Below are 17,910 nucleotides of genomic sequence, written 5' to 3'. Positions count from 1 at the left end.
TGTTGTATACTCTGTATTCAGCAACATCAGCTATATGATGTTAATGTGAATTGATACAAAATTTTATTTATAAATTATTAAAAGTACCTTGAGTTGCATGATTTATTCAAGGTCATCTGTACATAGTCTAGGACTGTTTGTGGTTGCTTTTGTGTGGTCTGCCTTGCTCATTGGGTTTACTTTATCTACATATTACTTCTTAGTTGCCTGACCTAATGACTTTTTCTTTCAGAGTTTGAACTGATGCATGTAGATGAGTTTATTGATGAACTGCTGCACAGTGAGAGAGTCTGTGATATCATTCTGCCCCGGCTACAGGTAAGAAACAAAGTTTAATTATCAGAGTTACTTGTCTCCAAGACAGGCAAATCAACAAACACAAATTCATATCAAAACACAGAAGCTCTGGGTCATTCAGGTTCTCCTCATAAGCGTCTCCATGTCTAGATGGGGAGTGGGAAGAAATGGAAGTATTTTAAGGGTAGAACATTAAAAGTGAATAGTTTACATAGGAAAGTTTATCTTTAGGATGTTATATCAAGGATGTGGTAGCTTGAGTAGTGGTTTTTAAACTTTGTGAGCAGATTCTTTCATATTGATCATATAAAGCCAGGCTATTTAACAGAGAAAGAGGACCAGTAATGTGGAGCTGGGTCCTTGCTTCCTAAAACCTCCCCTTTATCAACAGGATCAATAATCCTTTCCTGTTAAAGGATTATTCCTTAAGCACCGCTTTAAGATTTAGAAACTATTATTGGGAAAGATGTAGGCAAACAGATTCATTTGGCTTTTTTTTTTTTTTTTAAGACAGGGCCTTGCTATCCACCTCAGGCTGGCCTTGAGCTCACTTTGTAGCACAGGCTGGTCTTGAACTCACAGTGATTCTCTTCCTTCTGCCTCCTGAGTTCTGGAATTACAGGCATGTATTACCACACCTAGCCTCACTGGGCATCTTAAAGAGAAAGGGCTTACAGTGGAGAGATAACTGGATAGGAAGCTAGAAAACTCAAGTTGTAGGACCTGGTCCCAGGTTCCCCTCTACAAAATAAGATCAGACTCAGAAAATGGTCTTTCTTTTTTTGGCGGAACCGGGGATTGAACTCAGGCCCTTGCGCTTGGCAGGGAAGCACTTATTCTACTGAGCCATCTCCCCTCCCCGCTTTTTTTAAGTCCAGGTTCTACAAAGTCTCAGTACACAGATTGGACTCTTAGTGATCCTCCTGTTTTCAGCCTCCACACGCTAGGATTACAGGCCGTACCACCAGGCCCAGTCTCTTCCCTCCAACTCTTGGTCCTATTTACTTCTACAATTTTTGTCTGCTGTTCTACACACTTTGAACTGCACTTTAAAGTCTTAAAACTACACACTTAAAACTACACTTTAAAGGTCTGTTTCAAGGGTACTGAGAATAAGGGGAGATAGCTCCACATACTCCAACCCAGTTAGCTTCTTTTTGTTCCAGGTTATATATTGACCTTGAGCAGGAAGACTTCCTTTGAATGAAACCTTACTTTTTAAAAAAATAAAAAATTATATATATATATATATTGGGAAACTGGGAATCAAACTCAGGACCTTGAGCTTTCCAGGCAGGTGCTGTGCCACTGAACTGCATCCCTGGCCCAAAACCTATTTTTAAAATGGCTTTCTTGCAGTGTATATATATATTAAAATTTGCTAAGTTTTTCACATATGTGTAACTTTTGAAACCATCACTACAGTCAAAATAGTGAATCCTCTCCTTTTTCCTAAGCAACCACCAGCAGGTCACAGTGGATTAGTTTGTTTTATTTATATATTTTTAAGTGTATTTGGTACAGTAGCTCAGCAGATTAAAGCACCTGCAAGCAGGTGCAGGGGCCGGGGATTCAATCCTCTGGCCTGCCATTCTGGCCCCACACCCAGGGCACACTGAGACTGGACGTGGTGATGTGTACCTGTAATCCCAGCACTTGGAAGGCTATTAACAGGTGGATCACTACAAGTCCGATCTAGTAGTGAGACCCTGAACACCCTGTAGACCCTTCCCTAAAATATGGAAAAAAAAATGTATTTGATATAGTGTGCAGCTTGGACTCTGTGATCCTCCTGTTTTCAGCCTCCCCAGCGCTGGGATTACAGGTATGCACCACCACACCTGGTCTCAGTGGCTGACTCAGCAAGCCCAGGGGCAGGGCTGGCACAGCTTATGGTGCTAGGGATTGAACACTGGTGCCTGTGCTTGCCGAAGCAGGTGCTTAGTCTGCCGGGCTATCTCGCCTGCCCCAAAAGGTTGTATGTGCAGTTGGCTTGTTTTTGGTTTTTTACTGTATTTTTTTTTTCATTGAATTGGTTTTTAGGGGAGGTTTATTATTATTTGTTTTTGATGCCAAGGACCCAACCCAGGACTTCCAGCATGCTAGGCAAGCAAGCATTCTACCACAGAACCAAATCCACAGCCCCTGCATTTTAGAATTGTGTGCTACATACTCATTTTTGTTTGTCCTTTTTCACTAGACATATGTTGCGATTCATAATGTTGGCTGTGTCATTGATTTGTTACATTTCACTGCCTCGTATGCCACTGTTTGGATATGCCACAGTTTTGAAGCCTTTTGTCTCCTTATGCATTATTTTGGAATACCAGGTCAATACACAAAATTCGTTGTATTTCTATATACTAGCAGTGAACAACAGTAATTTGACACTTTAAAAAGTTGTCATTTACAGTGTCATCAAAAAACTTTAAATGAGGGAAACGGTGTCAAAAGATAAGCAAGACTCATACACCTAAAACTATAAAATACAGCATTACTAAGAGGGACTACAGATCTAAATAAATGGAGAGATGTCCAGGTGCTTCTTGACTATTGATGAGGGTATGTCCTAGGGAGTCCTTCCTATGTTTAAAATGTGCTTTCTTTACCCAACCTACCAAATGACAGCATAGCACAGCCTATTTTGAATGTGCTCAAAACATTATGTTAACCTGAAGTTGAACAGAATCATCTAACACAGTCTATTCAATATGAAAATTTTTAAAATGGAATTTTGAGTGTCTCATTTATTGAACACCTGTATCTAGAGAATGTTGTTGACACAGTGTGCTGCAGTCTACCATTGTGTTCATGTGGCTGACTATAAACTTTGATTCATTGCCACTTCCTGGCATTGAGAGGATTTTTGTTTGATTGGTTGGTTGTTTGGGTTTTTTTCTTTTTAAAAAAAAAAATTTATTTATTTTATTTATTTATTTGTGTGTGTGTGTGGCCAGCTCAGCCCGCCTGGGGGCAGGGCTGGCTGGCATGTGGTGCTGGGGGATTGAACCACGGTCCATGTGCTTTGCTAAGCTTGTTCTAAGTAGGTGCTTTAGACCACTGAGCCATCTGACCAGCCCCTTTTTTCTTTTTTGAGTCAGGGTCTTACTGTGTATTTCAAGCCAGCCTCTAAGTTGAGGCAATCCCCCTGCCTCAGCCTCCCAAGTGCTGGGATTATAGGTATGTGCCACAAAGCCCAGCTCCTAAGACTTACTTAAAGCTGTAATAACAAACACATCCTAGAACTGTCATAGGGATAGACAATGGAATAAAATAAGAGGAACTGGTAATAGCTTGCATACATGGACACGTAGACAGTGTCCAATTTTCTACAGACATGCTAGTGTAAGCCCTATTAAAAAATAATTTTTTCCAAAATGGTGCTAAAAAAATTAAATAACCATAGGCATACAAATGAATCTACCTTTTCCTCACACCATATATAAAAATTTACTTAGCAGGGATCACTGACTTAAAACTACAATAGCAGGTACCTTATGTTTGTCAAATATTTCTGTAATGAAATATAAGAAACATGAACTTAAAAAATAAGTTTGCCTTAATAATATGTAAATCTTTTGCTTCTCTAAATACTGTATTCCAAAAATGAAAAACCATACTATGGAAACGTCTGTGTGCACAGCAGCTATAACAAAGGTCTTGAATTTATAATATGTAAAGAAATTGCTTGAATTTAATAGTTAAACAACCCAGTGATTGTGTCTCAGTGGGAAAATAAGCAAAAGATTCTTTTGGACTGTTTATATTGATGTTATTAGTTGAGCATACCTAATCAGAGAATCCAAAATCCACAATTTCTTTAATATCATTTGCATTCAGAAAGTTAATTTTTTAACATTTCAGAAGAGGGATGCTCAACCTGCATTTGCACTCTTTTTTTTTTTTTTTTTTTTTTGTATTTAGTACGGGGTCTACAGGGTCTCACTAAGTAGATAAGACTCAGTGATTCTCCTGTTTTCAGCCTCCCAAGTGCTGGGATTATAGGCGCACGCCACCACACTCAGCCATCTTAGTGAGCCCGGCCGCTGCGCTCTGCCTAACCAGCGTACCTGCTTTATTTGTCATGGTTGGGAAATGGAAACAATCCAAGTATCCATCAGCAGGTGACAAATTGTGGTATATTCAAACAAGTGGATGCTGCTTAGCAGTAAATATGTACTGTACAGTAACTTGGATCAATTGCACTGAGTGAAAAGTATTCATATAAAATTTTAGTAACTGTAAACTATAATGATAAAAATTAGAGTGAAAAAGAAAAAGGAATGAGAGAAAAAGGGGCATAAGTAAACTAAACTTGTGAAGCATATATTTATGTACTAATGGTCTAACACTTGTACGTAGTACGTGTCAGCACATACAGTTACCTGTAGTATTTTGAAAATATGTGATTAATTTCAGTTTTGCCTCAAAACTTTTAAATTTTGTGAGAGTCATTGGAATAGATGTAGACCTCAGGTCACAGGCTGTTATACCTCCACTCTTCTCTAATTCCACACATCTGACTAGATAGCAATCTTCTGTCCCTGGGGAAGTAGAAGTGGAACTGAGCCAGGAAGTTTAGCTCAGGCAAGAGAAGCTTTATTGGGAGGGGTTTACTTCTGGAAGAGAGAGTACAGTGATGGTGGAGAGAGAACAGTGAGGCTTGTCTCTATTAGACAGGTGAAAGCTTTTTACTGGTGTGATGCAAGTGGCTCTATTGATATTTCATTAGTAAAAAGACCAGTAAAAGTGATTAGATCCATTTGGACCATCAGTGCTACAGGCTATCCTGTGGGACAGTCATACAGCACTGCCGAGGTTCAGCTGGTGGGACTGTGTTATAATTGGGAACTGAATGCCACTACCTGACAAGTAAGGTGAGTGTACTTCAGGTAAATATAATTGCTAGACAGGTGCTCAGTACTGAATGGCAGCACATGGGCTTCTTCCACACTGACCCAGCTCTTACCCCATGAGAAAAAAATCCAGAAAATCAATGTGGTATAATACTCCTATTTCATATTGACTACTCTAGATTATACAGTGAAAAGAATCAAATTACAATGCTGAAGACCTGCTTTAAGGGTTCAGTTTTCACACTGCCTTATGGATTACACTAGCTATTATCTTTTTTTTTTTTTTTTAATTTTATTTATGTGTGTGTGTGTGTGTGGCCAGCTCAGCCCGCCTGGGGGCGGGGCTGGCTGGCATGTGGTGCTGGGGGATTGAACCGCGGTCCATGTGCTTTGCTAAGCTTGTTCTAAGTAGGTGCTTTAGACCACTGAGCCATCTCACCAGCCCCTAGCTATTATCTTTAACTGTAGAATTTTAGCATTTCAGAAGACGGACACAAACACTACAAAAATTAGGAAAACTTCATGTGCAGTCAGGTTGCAGGTAAGCATTCCAAAGCCCAACAAGCTCCGAGAAGCTTGTTACTATAAGCAATGTGATCCGCTGTAGAGGGAAAGACCACAAAATGAACATCTGTTAGTGTGTATCGAGCCTTACTAAGGAGAGAGAAATTGGAATCTGACTGATAAATATTATCTGGTCCCCAAGAGGTGTGTCTGACGTGGATCACTGTAAGTCCTTTGACTACCTTTTGCTGGACATGATGGCACATGCCTGTAATCCAACCTTTTAGGAGGATCATGAGTTCAAGCCCAGCCTATACAACCTGGTGAGACTCTTAAACAAAAAAAAAAGAGATAATAATAATAATAATAGGGCCAAGAATTCAGGTCAGTGTCAAAGCCCTGCATTCAAATCTCTAGTATTACTAGGGGAAGACAAAAAAAAGAAAGACTGTTTACCATGATTTTGTTCTTAGCACCCAATTCGCAGGTCATCAGTGTAGTGGACATCCCCAGTACTGTTTACCAAATGCTCCTCTTCATTTACAGTGCTTTGTCCAGCTCTGTGTGTTTTCACAGCCTCTCCTTTCAGCTCAGAGTGCTCAAGTATTGTTTTGGTTTTTTTCATTTAAAAAATTTATTTATTTGGTACAGGGTCTCACTATGCAGCTCAGACTCATAGTGATCCTCCTGTGTCAGGCTCCCTAGTGCTGAGATTATAGGCATGTGCCACAACACCTGGTTTCAGTGACCAGCACAGTGTACCCAGGGTTCTGGGGCCTGCAAGGGCATAAGGTACCAGGGATTGAACCCAGGTCCTTGCACTTGCCAGGCAGGCGCTCAGACTGCCGGGCTATTTCCCCAGCCTCAGCTATTGTTTCTGGCCAATTTAGGTGTTTGTGTTTGATGGAATGAAAATACATTCCAAAGCAACTTCCTGCCAGCATCAAGGCATATCTAGCCAAATCTGAGCTGAACTGGGTGTGGTGATGCTTGCTTGTAATCTTAGCACTTGGGGAGGTTGATATGGGATTGCAACTGTGAGCCCAGTCTGAGCAATTTAGACTTTGTGTTTAGAAAAACAACAAAACAGGATGGGCATGCAACAAAACTCTACCCTTTACTAGCCTGCCAAGCAAGCAGACTTTGAGGAAGCTTGAGGAAAGTTATGATCTAATTATTTATGGTCATTCACCTGGCATGACATGAGGCAGTATTTAATGTCTCTGTCTAGTAAAACAGATCTTTATACTCTAGCCTTCCAGGGTTATTTATTTGGCCTCACTTTGGGAATACTGTCCCCATTATTACTGAATGTCCTCCCCTATCTTACCAACTGTGGTTATTAAATACATTCTTATAGTGTGACTTTACTGTAATTGACCTATCAAAACAAGAGATTAAACAAACTCCTATTAGTCTGAACTAGTAAAGACAATTTTTAAGAGTGAAATAGAATCCGTAGAATCGTTTTTCATTATGAGCAGTATTTTATATTAAGATTTTACGTGTTTTTAAAAAGTAACAATTTCAGGGGCCGGGGAGATGGCTCAGTGAAATAAGCGCTTCTCTGGCAAGCGCAAGGGCCTGAGTTCAATCCCCAGTTCCGCAAAAAAATAAAAAATAAAAAGTAACAATTTCAGATTCTCCTGAGTCTGATAAGTGTTTTCTGTGTCCTGTTGGACACTGTCCTAAATCCCAAACTCCTGTCCTGTTACATACTCATTTCTTCCAACTTCTATAGAACTTAATGAAGGATAAATGAGAGCTAAGTAGCATATGCATGATTCTCATCAATCCATGACCGCCTAGCCAGGCCAGCCAACATTCTTTATATCCTTGTGTCAGGAAAATAATGAGTGGTCTTCCAACTCAAGTCATTCCATCTGCCTGGGTCTTTTCTCTTGAAACTGTCAAGTAACTCAGCCACAGCCATAAACTTGCTGGCCCTTGTGAGTTTTGTGTATCTTATAATGTATGACCGTAGGAAATACAGCCAGCTGAAAACAAGCATCTTCCTTTCAGCTTTGTATTTATATTTATAGCAGAAATTTAAATAGAATATCCAGATTCCAAGTATATTAAACTCTAGGAAAACATGCATTGTCTTTGAATTGAAATCACTATAACTTGTTCCATGGCTTTTGTGTCAGAGTCAGATGCCCAGTATTAGGATCTCAGGACATAGAGGAGAGGGCAGTGACCTGTGACTTTCATTATGTTCTCTGTAGAAACGTTATGTACTGGAAGAAGCTGAGCAGTTGGAGCCTCGAGTTAGTGCTCTGGAAGAAGACATGGATGATGTGGAGTCTAGTGAAGAGGAAGAGGAAGAAGATGAAAAGGTGAGGCACCTAAGAATCTTAGAGGCTGAGGGGGGATAAGAATATCCTTTTTTTTTTTTTTTTTTTGTTTTGTTTTTTTTTTCTTTCTTCCCCCCCATATCCTTGTTTTTGTTTCCAAACTTTAAAAAAAATTTTTTTTAATTTTTTTTTATTTATTTATGTGTGTGTGTGTGTGTGTGTGTGTGTGCGCGCGCACGCACGTGTGTGGCCAGCTCAGCCCAGCAGGGGGCGAGGCTGGCTGGCATGTGGTGCTGGGGGATTGAACCGCGGTCCCTGTGCTTTCGCTAAGCTTGTTCTAAGTAGGTGCTTTAGACCACTGAGCCATCTCACCAGCCACCAAACTTTTAAAATTTTCTTCAAAAAAAATTTCCTGTTACAAATACGAACTTTAAAGCTAAATATGCCTTGATTCATATCTTACTACTGCCATTTGCTAGTATTATAATCTTAATGTTCATTTTATCCCCCCAGTCCTGGGGGCTGAACCCATAGCTATGTCCCCAGCCCCTTAGTCGCATGATTATTAAAATTACTTAGCCTTAATTTTCTTTTTTTTTAAATAGTAATGTTCTCTCAGGATCATTGTGTTAAATGACCCTTCCTTTCCCTTTTTATTGCATTCAGGCTACAGGCTTATTAATTAATGTACCCATACCCACTCAGTGGACTAATCGCAATATTATACCCAGGATCCAGGCAGGCTCAAAAGCTCACCTATGAGTGCATGGCACTTAGGGGAGACATTTAGATAAAAGCTGTAACAGTGGTGAAATGAGATCTGATTACTTTTACTTGATGTGGATAACTGAAAGTCTTTTTTTTTTTTTTTTTTTTTAAATAAAACCTCCATTCTTGGGCTGAGGGTATGGCTCAGTCATAGGGCTTGCCTACCATTGGCAGGGCCCCAAGTCTGGTATCCAGTACCTCATGAACAAAACAACCCCATTCTTTTTGCACTTGCCTACCTTGTGTATATGTGTAGGGCTGGTTCTACTGTCACTGTCTTAGCCATTGTACTGTATTGTACTGTACTATATTGTACTGTATTGTAATTTATTTGGTACAGGCTTTCACTACACAGCTCAGACTCATAGTGATCCTCCTGTGCAGCCTCCCCTGTGCTGGGATTATAGGCTTCCACCACCACACCTAGTTTCAGTGGCCAGCCCGGTATGCAGTACTAGGGATCAAACCTCGATCCTTGTGCTTGCCAAGCAGACAGTTAGACCACTGAGCTATCTCACCAGCCCTATCCTGGCCATTTTACACATGTGCCACATTGTCCTAATTATATAACTTCTGAAGAAGGCTGGATTTTTAGTAGAGCAAGAGCTATACTATGTAAATAATAAAATTACTATGAAATTTAAAAGAAACATAGTATTTTGGTTAAAATTACATTGATCTATAAATAAACCAGGGTATCTGCCAGCATAATACAACATACTGTTTTACAATAGAGCTTTTTAAATGAAAATTAAAAGGAGTGCATTTTAAAATAATGGTAAAAAACCCACAGTATTATGTTTTGTACTTAATTATAGGTGCTTTTGTATGACTGTCAGGACAGTATTTTTCTTTGCCTCAACATTACTATAAACCTGCAGTACTCTGTAATACAGCTATGATGTCACTGGCCACTAACAATCTTTTAGCTCTGTTATAATCTATGTCACCATTGCCACAGGTACAATCTGGGGGTGACAAATCATTATACAAGACATGCCTATTTCTGTTCCTATAAATAGATAGGGACACCACGGACCAGCTTTGAGTCCTAGATGCCTCTCATGTGTTGGTGGTTATGCAAAGCTATTTTTCCTTAAAGTGTCATTATAGTCTCAGCATTGTTTTCAGGCAACTCTGTTCCTGGATTCCTGCTACTCTAGCCCCAGCACTTCCCTGTAGCAGGTTATTTATCCTACACAGATTTTCAGTCTGTATTTTTTCTGGTTTTCTTCCTATGAAATTGTTTAACATTCACATATCCCTTGTATTTCCTATAAACTATTAAATCTACAGGCTTAATCAGATTTGGGGATTTTTGTTCATGTCTTTTTGAACAGAGTCTCCCTTTGTAGTTCAGACTGGCCTTGAACTCTCAGTGGTCCTCCTGCCTCAGCCTCCTGAGTGCTGGGATTACAGGTGTGCATCACTACCCCTGGCCTGTCTAGGAGATTTTTATGTTATTTTGGAGTATAAAAACACTGTTTCATAGCAGTGGTGTGCAAGGTCTTTCTGTCTCACTTTTTGTAATGTTAAAATCCATAAGGAACAATGACTAGCTCCAGCAGGTTGTAAAATGGTGATGTGTTCTTCTAGTTCTTTTATTTTTTCATCATTTTCACCCAAAATATTCCTGTAAAAGGAAACATTCCAAAGCCAGTAGTTCATGCTTATAATCCCAGAACTTTTGAAGCTGAGGCAGGAAGTTCACCAGAAATTTTAAGACTAACCTGGGCTACATAGTGAGTTCAAGATCAGTTTGAGCTACATAGTGAGATACTCTCAAAAACCAGAAATAGTGTTCCAGATCAGCATTTACTTTTGCAGAAGTACAGTTTACATAGGAAAGATAATTGATTCTTTTCATTTGCCAACCTTAAAAACTCTACTATCATCCCAAAGTGATGCTCTTTTGCCTCTAGTAACTTTATAGACTATCCTAAAACAAACTTTTTTTTTTTTTTTTTTTTTTTTTTTTAAAGACAGGGTCTTGCTATGCAGTTCACACTGGCCTTGAATTTAACTATGTAGCCCAGGCTGGCCTCAAACTTGTTGCACTCCTCCTGCCTCAGCCTCCTGAGTGCTGGGATTTCAGGTGTGTGCCACCATACCTGGCCTTGACTTAAGCAGAACTGGTATTTTAAATCTTTAATGTCCATGTTAAATCTCGGATTGTCCCATCTTTGGCTAGTGGAGGCTTCTTCTACTTAATTTCTTAGGTTTCTTGATTTAATTGTAGAAGTCTTTAATAGCTTCTATACATTCTCATGTATATCCCAGTGACATCTGGCATACTTATGCCTCAGACAAGGAATCTACCATTTTTGTGCACTGTATGTGGTCATTAGTACCAGGTTGATTGATGTTGGTAGGTCTTTACTATTGGCAGTGCTAAGGGAAATTTAGTTTCAAGTAAGATTTAGATACACATAAGGGCCGGTGAGATAGCTCAGCGGACTAAGTGTTTGCTTAGGCAAGTGCAGGGGCCAGGGTTTGATCCTTGGCATCACACCGCATGCCTTGCCAGACCTGCCCCCGGGCACACTGAGCCAGAGATGGAGTCTGGGCATGGTGGTGCGCACCTATAATCCCAGCACTAGGAAGGCTGAAAACAGGAGGATCACTACAAGTCTGAGCTGTGTAGTGAGACTTTGCCCAAAAAAAAAAGATTTAGATAAGCCATGTTTTTTTAATCTAAGCTTAATAATCTTTTATTTCTGGATCTCATTATGTAGTTCAGGCTAGCCTTTCAAACTCACTGTGTAACCCAGACCAGCCTCAAACTCGTGGCAGTCCTGCATTGGCCCTCTGATTGCTGGGATTATAAGCATGTGCCACCACACCCAGCTTTTCTTTCATTTTGGAAATTCAGCTTCTTTTTGTCTTTATGGCTATCCCACCATGAAATCACATTACTATTACAGTTTCTGGGACATGGGCTTCAGGACAGGCTGGGGACAGAAGTATAATCAGTATCCCTAAATGACTATTAAAAGCCTATGCCCATCGCTGACCCATTCCTCTTATTTTCAGTTGGAAAGAGTGCCATCACCTGATCATCGGCGAAGAAGCTACCGAGACCTGGACAAGCCCCGTCGCTCTCCCACGCTTCGATACAGGAGGAGTAGGAGTCGGTCTCCCAGAAGGCAAGGCGCTATTCCTTAGATTTTGAATATTACAGCCTGGGAGTTTGAATTTCAGAGCAAGAAAAATGTCAGCCTATGGAGAATGTTTGTTTGCTTACTATATTAGTTACATATTGCTGCAAAACGATTACAAACAAAATCCCCCTAGCAGACAACAAAACCATTTCTTTACTTCCCAAAGTGCGTGGCCAGTGATTTAAGGTGGAATAAGAGATGTAGTATTTTGGTGTATAAACTTTGTTTCCTGATCTTATCCTGGCTGGTAATAAGCTGACAGTCACAAAGATGGCTGGGGCAGTTTAATGTCTTCTCTGTGTCTCAGCCTCCAGGAGACTATTAAATATGTTCTTATGACAGTGGCACAATTCAAGAATACATAAGTCATACAAGCAGTTTTCAGTATCTGCTTATATTACATTTGCAAATATATCATTGGCTGAAGCAAATGACTTGGCCATTCCTGGAGATACAAAAGGGACAAGGCTATAGTTACATGACAAAGGACATGGATACAGAGATAGATAAGAATCAGAACCACAGAGCTCATCCCCAGTACCTCTTCCCAAGAAATTGGGACCAGTTTTGTAGCCTGCAACATTAGTTAACCTGTACATTAGTTAGCCTGTACACTAACCTCGGCTCTTTTCCTTTTTTCTCTGTAGGCGGAGTCGATCTCCCAAAAGAAGAAGGTAAGCCTCAGCCATTTCTGCTGGAGAGGGGTTGGGGAAGGAGTGCTGGTACTGTGTGTATGTTACCAAATAGATCTGGCAGGCTGATTGATCTTTTCCACAGTCCTTCACCTCGCAGAGAGAGACATCGGAGCAAGAGTCCAAGACGCCACAGAAGCAGGTCCCGAGATCGACGACACAGATCCCGCTCCAAGTCCCCAGGTATAGCGTTTGGGCCATTTTATTACTGCTTGTCTTAACAAATCTAAGGAGTAGTTATTCTCCTGCAGTATAAAAGTACCTAACTATTCTGTTGCCTGGTAGAAAAGGAAATGGATGTGAAATTTGAAAATTAAGGCTTGTTAGGTAGACATGGTCGCACACCTCTATATAACCTAGCACTCTGGGAGGCTGAGGAGTTCAAAGCCCAGCGTGGGAAACTTAGCAATTTAGTGAGACTCTGTCCAAAATAAAAATGACCAGAGAGGTAGTAACTCCATGAAAAAGCCCTGAGTTCAATCCAGGGCTTGAGTCATATGAGTTTTATTGATATGGTAGGTGTTGTAGTTACTTTCTCGTTGCTGAGACAACATCCAAAGTTAAAGAAGGAGCTTCCTTTCGGCCGGAACCACCATCTTCCAGTAATTTGCCAAAATGACTAACACAAAGGGCAAGAGGAGGGGAACCCGGTATATGTTTTCCAGGCCTTTTAGAAAACATGGGGTTGTTCCTTTGGCTACATACATGCGAATCTACAAAAAGGGTGATACTGTAGACATCAAGGGAATGGGTACTGTGCAAAAAGGAATGCCTCACAAATGTTACCATGGCAAAACGGGAAGAGTCTACAACGTTACCCAGCATGCTGTTGGCATTGTTGTAAATAAGCAAGTTAAGGGCAAGATACTTGCCAAGAGGATTAATGTGCGTATCGAGCATATTAAACACTCAAAAAGTCGTGATAGCTTCCTGAAACGTGTCAAGGAAAATGATCAGAAAAAGAAGGAAGCCAAAGAGAAAGGTACCTGGGTTCACCTGAAACGCCAGCCTGCCCCTCCCAGAGAAGCACACTTTGTGAGGACCAATGGAAAGGAACCCGAGTTGTTGGAACCCATTCCCTATGAATTCATGGCATAAACTGGGGACGTTGCTCTGCCATTCAGTACCTAATTGGCAGCTTAAGTGTTCTAGGTCCTATGTAAAAATAAAATCATCCTGTGTTGTAAGGGTGGTTTTCTTAGTTGAACAGGTATGTGGTGCCTTCTTACCTCAGAAATATTTGCAGCAGATTTTCACTGTACCCAGTAATTGTGTCTAGCCTTTACTCTTCAGTATTTTCTTGCTGAAAGATACTGCTGAGGAATTGCGCAGGTGTATACCCAAAAATTCAAATATTTATAAAGTATTTATATTGGCTTGAAGATCCTGTAAATCATCATGGGGAAAAGATGTATCAAAATAAATGGAAGTCACTTCAGAAACAAACTTAAGTCCATTTCAGTTAAATAAATTGTTTAAAGCAAAAAAAAAAAAAGTTAAAGAAGGAAAGGTTTTTTTGTTTTGTTTTTGTGGAACCAGGGATTGAACTCAGGCCCTTGTGCTCGCCAGGCAAGTGCTTATTCCACAGAGCTATCTCCCCAGCCCCTTGGTATTTTTTTGACATGGACCTCACTGTGCAGTTTAGGCTGACCGTGAACGTACTCTGTAGCCAAGGTTGGCCCTGAATTCACAACGATCCTCTTTCCTTGGCCTCCCAAGTGGTGGAATTACAGGTGTGCACTACTGTACCCAGCTCAGAACGGTTTATTTAGTTCACAGTTTTGTAGAGGTTTCAGTCCATAATTGGCTGCTCAAGGCAGGGTGGCATCTCACAGGAGAAACAGTTCATGGTAGGCAGAAAGTAACAAAGCAACAAGGGGACACTTAGCAGTATTTTTCTGCCCTCTTATCTAACCCAGGCTACCACAATTAGGGCAGAGCCAAACCAATCAGTGGACTGATTTAATAATCACCCACCCTTAATCCTAGCATTACACCATGAGTCAGTCACACACTCTAGATTTAGCCACCTCTGAAAAAGCCCCATCTATGATTTCATGAGGCTTTGGGGTACATCCAGATAGACGCCATAACAGTGGGCTTTAGCATTTTCACCTGAAATTACAGGAACAAGGCCTACAGGGTGATGTCCATGAAGTTGGCTGTAATGCCCTCAGTGTATTTGGTTTTATTACTCTTTTCCATGCCACACATACACTGCTTGAGTGCTGCCAACAACAGATTTTGCAGCACAGGCTACCTAAGTAATAAGCCAGTGGGGGGGCTTTAGGGAAGTGTGAATGGCAGTGCAAGAGTAAGATCTGACTCATGTGGTAATGTTTTCTTTCGCAGGTCATCACCGTAGTCACAGACATAGGAGCCATTCTAAATCTCCTGAAAGGTAAATGTTAACCTTGTTTAAGAATATAAATCTTGGGTCAGAATTTAAAAATCTTGTTGGGTACGGTGGCATACGCCATACTTTTAAGTTTGATCTCAGCCTCCCTGCTTGCTCCTACATAGTGAGTTCAAGTCAGTCTGAATTATACAGAGAGATCTTATCTCAGGAAAAAGAAATCAGAGTCTCAATTACAACAGAGTTGGGCCTGAAATTTTCTTGTTTTGATGAGAGTAATGGAAATGGGAATTCTCCTTTATTTTAAACCAGTATTGGCCTTTTATCCTGAGAATTATAAGCAGTCTCTTTTGCACTTTTTTTTTTCTTTGCAGCATTTTAGTTTTGGGTAATGGATGAGCTGTGGTCTCAAGACCTGATGGGTTGTTTGTGGGCTCTTTTTTGGTACTGAGGTCTGGACCCTAGGGCCTCACAACTGCTAAGCAAGCACATTGCCACTGACTCAAACAGCCAATCCTGACCTGGGTTTTAAGTACCAAGTTTTAAAACAGTTGAGTGACCTTGGTCAAGTCATTTTCATTTGGACATCTTTCATTAGAAATCCCTGTGCACTTTAAGCTCTCAAGAGATGGTTTCCTCAATGCTACAGTTATAATGTTCCTGAGGGAGGGCGGGGCAGGGAGGAATCCTAAATCACCAAGCACTTTTAATGTATATTCAGTGTCATTTCCATGCTGCCAAGTGTCCACATATCATAGTATTTCTCAAATGACCTTCCTTGCTTCTTAATTTAATTATTTGTATGTATTCCATTTCAGGTCGAAGAAAAGCCATAAGAAGAGCAGGAGAGGGAATGAGTGACGAGCTGTTTTGTTTTAGTCCAAATGGCTCCTGTGGCTATGTGTAAGGATTAAGAGCTGCTCTCCTGGCAGCTATATTTTAGTTTTTTCTTAGTGTTTTTTTGTTTGTTTTGTTTTTTAAAGAAAAAAGAAAAGAGGTGCTAAGTTTTGTATCTCTTTTTTCAGCTGTAAACATCTTTAAAGGATGTTCCTTAAAGTCAGTTTTTGGCCCAATCAACTACAAATACTATTCAGGCTTATGAGAGTAGAAAGGATCTGAGAATTGGGAATGTGAGTGATGAAAGAAGAGACCAAATTGGTGACCCTTTACCTTTTGTTATTAAACCTGAGACAACCATTTGACACTTTTCTGTAGTTTGATTTTTGGTTTGCTCCATAATTACAATTACCTTGAAAATCCTTGGATTTGTGCTGCTGTTACTTATCAAAGGTCAAACCAGTCTAACATAGTAACAGAGTTGCTGGTACTCAAAACTGTTGGATGAAACTGGATTAAATAATCCAGTTTTAACAGTAGCTTATTCTTACAACATTCTTAAACCTTGAAATCCATAGATACTCAGCTGATAAGTTCTGACATTACCCAGCAGTAAGACAGCAGGAAAAGTTTAATGGAAGGCCAGGTGTTCTAGCACAAGCCTGTAATCCCAGCACTTGGGAGGCTGAGGCAAGAGGATTTGGTGAGTTCAAGGCCGGCCTGGGCTACATAGTAAATTCAAGACCAGCTTGAACTGCACAGCAAAACTTTGTCTCAGAAAACCACACATACACAATTTTAATGGAGCTCAAAGAATCTTAATACTATTCATGGTTTTGGCCCAAATTACTGGACAGTCGAGCAAGTTACAAAGAAAGTATAGTACAGTAGGAAGGCAGCTTTTAGAGGAGTAGGGAACGGGGGACATGGTGGTAATGAAAAAAATGTATTCACTTTAAAATTTCTTTAGCAACAGCAATTATGTATAGCTAGGTAAATTCCAGATGGTTGGAAATCAAAACCAGAGTGAAGCACAGTGATCTAGACCAGGGTTGATGACTCAGCAGCTGTGGAAGATGTTGATGAAATTGCCCGTGGAGCATGTAGAGAGGCCTCGGCAGCACTGGTGACCTACTGAGACTGAAATAAACTACTCACAGAGATGGGGAATTAGGCTAGAGTAAGTCAAAGAACCAACATAAACACAAAAGCAACATAAACTTTATTTTAAAGTTCCTATGGACATGGATACAAGTATAAGGATATTTGCCAGGAAAGTTGCTTTTATCTGTACTTTCCTCTTGAAGGGGAGTATGATTAAATGATCTCCTACAACTGTAGCCGCAGAAGGAACTGGAAAGACCTACAGCCTCAAGATCCAACTTTTCTAAGGATGTCCTATCTGGTCGTAGGATAAACATTTCTATTGCTTGTTACTGAACTGAAGTACTTTTGTAGCAACATTAAAGCAGTTTTTAAAAATTATTTGAAAAAAAAAATAAAAATTTGAGCTTTCATATTCAGTGAATTGTCTGATACGTACATTAATAAAAGTTATTCCTAACTGCTATTATGACATAATACACTTTGATACTTTTAAAATTAAATGTTAGCAAGCATCTGTCTGCTCAAGTCTATTACAGACTCCTAGCATTTCTTTATTATGGTGGTGGAAGTAGAAAAATGTCTTTGGCTAAATTAGACCCATGGACCACCAAATCACTATGTTAAAATGAAAATTTAATATTAAAGTATATATTTTTTTATTGAGACAGGAATAGCATTGAGTTTAAAACAGGTTAGTAGGACAGTTACAATAATTAATACATTGCATATTGTCTTCGTAGTATTCATACTACAAAATGCAGACATCTTGTCTAAACACTTCAAAACTCATTGAACTAAGAGAAGGCTGTATAACTGCTATATATATATATATATGTGTGTGTGTGTGCATATAAATATATGTATATGTATACATAGAAGTAAAAATAAACTCACAAAGAAAAAACAGATAAACCACCTCAAGTATAAAATTCAAAGCACATGGGGGCTGGTGAGATAGCTCAGTGGTCTAAAGCACCTACTTAGAACAAGCTTAGCAAAGCACAGGGACCGCGGTTCAATCCCCCAGCACCACAT

General features: G+C 40.0%; 1 protein-coding gene and 1 pseudogene across 1 annotated transcript in view; both read left to right on the top strand.

The window, feature by feature from the left end:
- Positions 1-16,255, top strand: part of Prpf38a (pre-mRNA processing factor 38A) — a 20,343-nt gene extending 4,088 nt beyond the window's left edge. Inside the window, exons 4-10 of the mRNA XM_004639115.2 lie at positions 233-318; positions 7,886-7,996; positions 11,756-11,868; positions 12,531-12,557; positions 12,661-12,758; positions 14,928-14,976; positions 15,750-16,255. Coding sequence (XP_004639172.1) covers positions 233-318; positions 7,886-7,996; positions 11,756-11,868; positions 12,531-12,557; positions 12,661-12,758; positions 14,928-14,976; positions 15,750-15,792 — 527 coding nt within the window. The 3' untranslated portion in view covers positions 15,793-16,255. The remainder of the gene's footprint in view (positions 1-232; positions 319-7,885; positions 7,997-11,755; positions 11,869-12,530; positions 12,558-12,660; positions 12,759-14,927; positions 14,977-15,749) is intronic.
- A 439-nt stretch (positions 16,256-16,694) lies between these two features.
- The window catches only part of LOC101582753, a 5,862-nt pseudogene continuing 4,646 nt past the window's right edge, over positions 16,695-17,910 (top strand).

This window comes from Octodon degus, unplaced genomic scaffold, assembly GCF_000260255.1.
Source record: "Octodon degus isolate 3935 unplaced genomic scaffold, OctDeg1.0 scaffold00107, whole genome shotgun sequence".
In the NCBI taxonomy this organism is placed as follows: Eukaryota; Metazoa; Chordata; class Mammalia; order Rodentia; family Octodontidae; genus Octodon; species Octodon degus.
This window is presented reverse-complemented; position numbering and strand designations above follow the sequence as displayed.